This window comes from Mchenga conophoros, linkage group LG4 (assembly GCF_057382185.1).
Source record: "Mchenga conophoros isolate Kocher_MC1m ecotype Shallow Benthic linkage group LG4, M_conophoros_male_GT1.1, whole genome shotgun sequence".
In the NCBI taxonomy this organism is placed as follows: domain Eukaryota; kingdom Metazoa; phylum Chordata; class Actinopteri; order Cichliformes; family Cichlidae; genus Mchenga; species Mchenga conophoros.
In genome coordinates, this window is record NC_140529.1 from 24569121 (window position 1) to 24577583 (window position 8463).

At 43.0% G+C, this 8463-nt stretch overlaps 1 protein-coding gene across 1 annotated transcript; it reads left to right on the top strand.

The window, feature by feature from the left end:
• Window positions 1–2174: 2174 nt before the first annotated feature.
• On the top strand, window positions 2175–6308 carry LOC146576136 (uncharacterized). The gene is made up of 2 exons (XM_085272515.1): window positions 2175–2257; window positions 5534–6308. Exons 1-2 carry the CDS (start codon window positions 2175–2177, stop codon window positions 6306–6308), a joined length of 858 nt encoding a protein of 285 aa, XP_085128641.1.
• The last annotated feature ends 2155 nt before the right edge of the window (window positions 6309–8463 follow it).

Consider the following 8463-nt stretch of genomic DNA (forward strand, 5'->3'; position numbering starts at 1 on the left):
AGTTATTCCTCAGTTGCCCATGGTTTACAGTCTGCTTAAACAAGATTGAATCATTAGCAGAAGAAATTTCTCTTGCCACTGCCTGCAATTTTTAAATCACTGAAATGAATAGTTTTATTGTACTTTTCTGTAAATAAGTAAAATAGATTTTTTTTGTACACCACCTTTATTGTTATATCTATAGTGTCAATTCGAGATTTCAAATTGTTCCTTAGAAGTTTTATGGTTTATTTTCTTGTCGAAATTAAAAATCAGAGTATGTTTTGCTCTCAAGAGTTTGCATTGTGAATGTTTGTGTAAATGTTTAGGAATTTAAAAAAACAAAACAAAATTTCAGTATTTGAAATTCAAAATGTTTATATACAATGTTATTGTTTAAATGTTAGGTTTTTTTTTCTTGTTTTGCTAATGTATTTTAAAGATATGACAAAATAAAAACATTAAAAAAAAAGAACAAGAAAAAGCGCATATTGTTTGGTCACAATTTTCTATCTGTTTTTTGTCCTGTCTCAGTTTGTCTTGATTGCCAAATATGTCTTGACCTGTGTTCCCACTCAGTGAAGCCTGCAATTGCATGAAAAAGTAATATGTTGAGGAAAGAGAAGTCACTACTGAGTCAATATGCATATAATTGGCTTTTCTTAAAATTGTAAATCTTAGAACTTACATGCAGCTTTTAGTCTTATTTACTGTCCTAGCATAAAGTGCCAAGTATTTAAGTCCTAATTTTGTTGATCGTAGACTGCAACTTTTTTTTAAATATATGAAAGGTGTATGTGAAATATTTTTGCATGTTGTCTTTAACAACATTCAATAAAACAGGGTATAATCAAAAGTACTGTTGTTTTTCCACATAGAGCATAAAAAACTGCAGAATTTGTGTCAGTAAGAACAAAAAGAGGGAAGAATTGTGACATCACTGAAAAATTTGATAGCTGGCCTGGCATAAAAACAAAATCAGCAAATGAGTTCAAAACAAAAACAATTGGACGACACGGACTCAGGCGCTGTCATTGTCCTGGGTGTGACCCAGTGTTTTGTGTTATTTGTAATCATTCCCAGTATTTAGTGTTCTCTGTGCCTCCCTTATGTTTGGTCTCTGTGCTTCTCAGTTGATCTGTCTCCCGTCAGTTGTAGCCCCAAGTCAAGGCCGCGTCACTGTGTTACGTTTCCTGTTTTACTTTGAAGGTCTGTGTCCTGCATGAATGTACTTCCCTTGGGTCTCATCATGTCTGATTTCATCAAGCTCTATTCCCCTATCTATGTCTCAGTCCCCTCGTTATTGCCCATTGTATTTAAGCCCTGTGTTTCTCTGTGTCAGGGTTGTGTGTGTGTGTGTGTGTGTGTGTGTGTGTGTGTGTGTGTGTGTGTGTGTGTGTGTCCCATCATGGCTATGTTTCTCTGCGTGTTTCCCCGTGAGTTTAGTTTATTCTTTTCCAGTTTAGTTTAGTTTTGTGTTGTATGCCATTTCCTTTGCCTGCAATAAAGCTGTAGTTTTTGAGTTCATCCCTCGTGTCCAGGAGTCTGCATTTTGGGTCCAACTCCTGCCTGCACAGCCGAATCTTGACAGGGACAGACTGGAATCACAAGTTAACTGTTCTTTTATTTACACAAAAACACCAGGTGCAGAATATATACAGGTGGGAGGGAAAGCCAGGGGTTCCGGTGGTCTGCGGGGTAGGGTCGGGGGAGAGAAACAAATCATTGTCACTCATTCTCTCCGCTTGAGAGATCCACACGCACGACACTCTAAACTGTATACATCCACGTTTAAGTTTCCACAGTTTGAGATGTCTAAGCACAGTTAGTTACATACACAAGCACACTAGAATTCACCAAGCTGGATTTACACTAACTTATCAAACTCAATAGTCCAGCAACAAGGAGATCAGAGCCACTGCCTTAAGTAGTGGCCAGAGAACAAGATGAATCACCAGTGTGTGCTTAGGAGCAGGTGCGTGGGCCAAAAGGGAAAGCTCGCAATGAGCTCCACCCAGGCAGAGTGATGAAAGAGAGGGGGAGGGCGAGCACAACCAAAACAAAGGCTTGGAAAGAGGGCACACCGGGCTGGAGCATACAGGCTTGACTTGGGACACATGGAAAATATTGGAAATGCATATATTGCATTTTTGGTCTCCCAGAAGATGGCCCCGACCAGGTAGGAAGGTGCGAGAATGAGTCCGGGGTCTTCCTCCTCCTCTGTGGTGTTGAACTGCTGGGAGAGCGCATCCGGTTTCACGTTCCGTGATCCTGGTCTGTAGGTGAAAGAAAAGTCAAAACAGGTGAAAAACAAAGCCCACCAGGCCTGCCTGGAGTTGATACGTGTGAATGACCAAAAGTATTCCAAGTTTTTGTGGTCAGGCCATACAATGAATGGTTGTGCGGCCCTCTAGCCAGTGCCTCCATTCCTCCTATAAAAGTTTAATAGCCAACAGCTCCCAGTCCCCGATGTCATAATTATACGTTGTGGGGGAGAATTGGCGAGAGAAAAAGGCACATAGGTGGAGCTTGTCATCCTTTTGTTGAGACAGGACCGCCCGCACCCCAGAGTTAGACGCATCCACATCCACAATAAACTGCTGTAGGATGGGAGCTGTAGAAAACCTCTCTTTCAGCTGAGTGAAGGCTTGCTGAGCCGCTCTGTCCCACTGACATGGAACTTTTGGTGAGGTTAGTCTGGTGAGTGGAAGTGTGATCTTACTAAACTCTCTGATAAAATGCCGGTAAAAAAAAAGCTGAAGCTGCTGGTGATCGGAGGGTTCGGGCCACTACACCACTGCATGTACCTTTACTGGATCAGGTTTCAGATTCCCTTGCTCAATGATGTGACCCAAAAAAGCCACAGAGTTCACATGGAATTCACATTTCTCCCCCTTCACAAAAAGCCTATTTTCCAAGAAGTGATGGAGGATTTGCCTCACGTGAACCTGATGTTCAGCAACTGCCTTTGAAAAAAAAAAATCCCATGCTACCACAGGGGAAGATGAAGAGCAGATGATGCCTGTCGTGAGTGATTCAGTTATGTATTTGTCCATTCCTTCACTCTCGGGCCGAGAGAGGCTTAATAAACAACTGGAGGGAAGTGGGGCTCCCGCCCAGCGGGATAGGTCTGGTGTTTCAGATTATTATTATTACTTTTTTGGGGGGCGAGGCAGGCGGAGTAGCATCTCACAGGCAGTTCAAATGGTGATCAGTCATCTGAATTAACAATAATAATAATGGATACTTTATTGATCCCCATGGGGAAATTACTTGTTTTTCTCTGCATTTGACCCATTCACTCAGTGAAGCAGTGGGCAGCCCACTAAGCAGGCGCCCGGGGAGCAGTGTGTAGGGACGGTACCTTGCTCAGGGGTACCTCAGGGTAGCCGTTAAGTGGATTCGAACCGCCGACCTTCCGATCATGGGGCGACCACTTTACCTACTGAGCTATCCCTGCCCCTCCCCCCAATGAAAGAACAACAAGAAGAAAGAATGTCTTCGTTTACCTGCAAAACCAGAACTTAATTTTTAATCATTTTTAAATCCATCTTAACCTAATCCAAATATTGTATTTAGGAAGAACATCCTCCTGAATAACTTATTCTGAGGTTTTATGAAAATACTAGATACACACATGCAGGGCCTTGGAGTAGGGGTGTGTCACCAGGGTGCAGAGGAGGCTACCCCCCCCTCTGTCCCCTTCTGGCTGCCTCTGCCTCAATTTTATCCCACAATTTAGACATTCACATTACTCACACCCTCATTACACATACATATAGGATCTTGGGGGTGGGCACGATACACGGAGTCCAAGTTACCATCAGGGTGTACACCTCACCCCTGGCATCGTTGCCCACCTCTCAATTTTAAATACACGTAGACATTGAGGGCTAGCAGGAGGGACTATGCGCTTACCTGCTGCTCTCTGGCAGGTAGCTCCATGCCCTTCTGGGTTTTAATTGCACCTTAGAACACACATGCATCAACACTACAATGAGCGGGTGGAGGGAGGTTTGGAGTCTTCTCTCACCCCCGTTCTCTGCGGCCTGCTGGAGCGGGGGGGCTAGAAGGAGTTGGCCGTCCGACTGCGGTCTGGGGTGTGGGGCCTCCCTGCTGCTGCGGAGTCGGGGCGGTCTGCCTCTCCCCACCGCAGGGAAAAGGGTAACACCACCTGGGTCTGGGTGCAGTTCCCCCCTCCAGGGGCAAGGGTACCTAGACCCGGTTCGTAGAGTACGCTTGGGGAGTGTGATCGTGTGTACAGCGTCTCTTTATGTCTGTCTCCACGTCGGTTGAGTGTGGTGTAAGTGCATATGAGAGCATGAGGGTGGGAATGGATGTTTGTGTCTGTGTGTGCCTGTATGTCTGTGTCTATATGTCAGGTTGGGTATCAGACGCCACCTCTCTGGGGACACCTCAGGCCTCCAAACCTTGGAGGGCCTATCTCCCCCCACCACCACTTCCCCTGCCGGTGGCGGACTCCCTCAGGTGTCGGTGCGTTGGTGGTTCTTTGTGTCTGGGGGTGGGCATCCGGGTACACACCGGCTCACTCCTTGGCGGCCGCTTATTGGGGCTCGCTCGGGCCATTTCGGAGGTGGGGTGCCCCCGGCCTCTCGGCCTGGGGCTCGGTCACTCAGGCACAGCTGGCTGCCGGCGGAGCTCACGGGCGCGTCACTGCAACCCCCCCTGGCTTCTGCTCCGCGGCTGCTGAATGAGCCCTCATCTGGGACTCTCCTTAGCTCTTACTGGGACAGTGGCGCGGCTGCCCCTCTGTGGGTCTTCCTTGGTCTCTTGTGTTCTGGGGGCCTCTGGATGTCTGGAGTTTTGATCTCCTCCATACCTGCTTCATACCATAGAGGACAGGGCTGTGGCTCCCCACACTCCCTAGCAGATCGTTACATGGAGAAACCTTTGGAATGCAAGCATGCTGATCCACACAGGTATGCACACAGGTATGCACACATGGGTATTCACAGACGCGGACTACAGCTTTCTTGGCTGCTGCCTCAAAGCACATTGTGCGCTGTCTATCTTGCGTGCTGCACAATATCGTTTATTATTTAGTATCTACTGTTATCTACTGCTAGCTAGTTTATTGTGATGGTGCTTTTTTTTTTCTTATTATGTTGCTCTTTGTTGTTTGCTTTCTCTTCTGTTTTTTTTTCTCCATACAGGTGACCCAGGTGTTTTGTTTTTTTTGTTTGTTTGTTTTTTTTTTCTCTCTTCCCCCCCTTCTCACCTTCTCTTCTCCCCTTTGGTTTTCTTTCTCTTCCTCTCTTTCTTTCATTCTTTCTCCCTGTCCTATCCCACAGTCATGTCTGTCCCGTTTGTAACAACTGAAAATAAAATAAATTCATAATTATAATAAAGGTCAATCAAATGGACCAATATGGCAAGGCCACGATGATCCACTTGGTAAAATAAATCCGCTTGGCATCTTTCTTGGCCTTAAGACAACAATTCTGATGGCTAAAGATCCAAACGGGACAAAAAAACAAAACAAAACAAAAAAAAACAAAAAGAAATGCTTGAAAACATCATGAATAATTACCAGTTTGAAACCTGATCTCTTTTCTATTTTCGTCTCTCTTCCCCCTCATCTTTCTGTCGTCATTTACCTTTTAGCAGTTTATGTGGCACAAAGAGTCGAAGTCTCACCTGAAGTGACTGGATACATTGGAAATGATGTCACCCTGAGCTGTCAGTTAATCCAAGGACCAACATATACCAATGTTACTCAGGTTCAGTGGGCTCTCCAGGATGAAGAAGGAACAGGAAAAAAGAAAGTCACTCTCATTGTTTTCAACACTATGTTTGGAGTGAATATTTCTGAGAGTCCACTGAAGGAGAGAGTGGCGTTTGATAAACATTCGTTGATAATTAAGGCTCTAGAAATGAAAGATGCAGGATCCTATACCTGCAGCATTTCCACCTTTCCCAGTGGTACATTTGAAGGAACCACCAAACTTGTTGTTCGAGAAACGAAACCATTGTCAGCAGGAATAGTTCTTGCTATAGTGACTGCTGTCTTGTTGCTGTTAGCGATCATGGTGGCCATGCTTTATTTCATCCGCATTAGAAGACGCCATTCTTCCGCTGGGTTTCGTTTCGTCATTGATACGACTGGTCCAGAGAGAGAGTTGCAATCATCTGCAACTGAGAGAGACCAGGATGTTGTGTACTCTGACATCAAAGTGAAACCGTCCAGAGATGCCTCTCCTTTAACCAATTACAAACTCAGAGAGAGCGTGTATGTTGACGACGTCACGTACTCCGAGGTCATAGTTTCTCGTCAACCCAAATCAGACACAGAGTATGTTTACGTTTAGCATTTTTATCATTTTCTGTTGTGTTTTTGTGTTGGTTTAGTTTGTTATTGTGATAAAAAAAAATTGCCTGATGATAATATGAACACTTGTTTAGGTGTTTAGTCGTAACCAAAGGAATATTTTGGCCTCATGGTTTCATGTGTGCATGTGCTAGAAAAGCACCCACAGGCTGCAAGTCAGAGGACTAATCAGTGTTTGATCTAGTCTAGCAGATGCTGCTCTATCACTGCATAAGAAAAAAAATCATCTAATTGCAACAAAGAAATGCAAAGTTGTGTCGACCAGAGATCTTTAATATCCAGCCAGTCATTGCTGGTATATTTCACGCAGCTCTGAATCCACTTTAAATGGCTGAACCAGTAAAACAACATGATAAATGTTTAAAATTACAGAAAAAGTTATGATAGTTCACTGAGGCTGTCCTGTAATTATAAAATATGTTATAAATTCTAAATATGTTCATTTTATGTTGGCTCATTAATAATAGTTTAATCTTTTACCTCTTTGGCAATTACATTGGTATAGTATGGGTGTGGCCAGTCTTTATCAATAGGAAAAGCTGTAAATCGTATCAAAGTTGAAATTCAAAATCTATGCACTTTTTGATATTTTCCGAAACTGTCCTGTGGGCCAAATTCAAGTGTTCGCTGGTTCGATTCGGGCCCCTGGGCCTTATGTTTGCCACCCACGACTTTATTCAGCTGTTTTTTCAGGAAATAGATGCAAGCATTCACAATGAGCTGCTTTTTGCAAACCTCTAAAGTGTTTTGAATGTAAACAACTTTACCGGAATGAAACGAAACACCTGCATGGTGATCTCCACCACGACAGCAAAAAAACTGCACCTGATGTTAACTCAGCAGTCTATCGCTGCATTTCTGCAGGACGGTTCAGTTACATGAAGCAGTCCGTTCTTGCTTGCTAACCTGACATTTCCAGTGTTACGTGGCCATAAAAGTAAAATTACCCTGCAGAGAAGTTCTGTTCCTGACAACAGCACTGACAACATTCAGTGAGAGTTCCTATTACTCTTCAGCAAACTATGAAAGGAGGAAGATGAAAAGAAATGGAAGATAAACATAAAAAAAAAGTTACACAATCAATGCAGAAGTAACTGGGCAATGCAGAAACCAGAAACAGAAAGGTTCAACAAAGTTCTCCAGTAAAATCAACTTCATTACCTGTTGCCTTTATTGAATTTATTCATATTATCAAAGTTTATTACAGCAGGCATAAACCAAAATCAATAATTGTAAAGATCAGCACTGTATGTTATCCAGCTTCATAACTTATAGTTAAAGTTGAGGTGCTGTACTCTGCCCAGTGTCCTGTCTGCTTGGGTCTGTGAAAAATATTGCTCAATATTACTGTCACAACCCCGTACGCAGGTGTTGCGTCGTGAGCATAGTTTGTGACAAAAACTGGTTTGCAAAAGTGTCTGTCGTGGTGGAAAACTGAGCTTAACACCTTGACTATTGAATGCTACTTTCTAGCATTTCCTGTCAGCGTTATTTGGTTGTGGGTGTGAAAATGTTGAACACAAGATGTGTACACATGTGACGTCTCCAGATTCACTCTGTGCTGTCAAAACAAGTATAAACTTTTTTCCATAAAATCTTATATCAAATGTTTATATTTATTTTCATTGTGTGATATTTGAAAGTTGTGAAATTCGATTGCATCGATGTAATGCTTTAGAGATAATGTTCTCCAGTAGACTTCTGTTAATTCTGCACATGGTTATTTGTGGTTGTTGATCTTGATACAGTTGCAGTTTAAACCTTTCCATTTTCACCAAACTAATTCTGTGGTTTTCCTTTTCTGCTATGATGAGCTCTGTCTTGACAGGAAACTGATGTCAAAGATAAGACAAGGCAGTTTAAGGAGTGCGTTATGAAAGTCATTCCATATCAGATTACCAAGATGTGAATAAGTAAACCCAGCAATATTTTCCCACTAGAAGTGAAGACACATGATGAATGTACTACTGAGAATGCGTCACAGGGACACACATTCATGAGCTATGTTGTGATGTGTAATAAGAAACAAGGAGGACGAACAACAAAAAAACATGGGTGTTACAGAAGGAATTAGGGTTTTCTTAGTCATTTTCGTCTCTTCTGTATACTTGTCTTCCTCTCTCATTTGAAATGTT

Coding starts and splice junctions, on each gene's coding strand:
- LOC146576136 (XM_085272515.1), top strand. CDS start 2,175: ATGAGTCCGGGGTCTTCCTCCTCCTCTGTGGTGTTGAACTGCTGGGAG. Junction 2,258..5,533: donor ACGTTCCGTGATCCTGGTCT/GTAGGTGAAAGA, acceptor AATAATTACCAG/TTTGAAACCTGATCTCTTTT.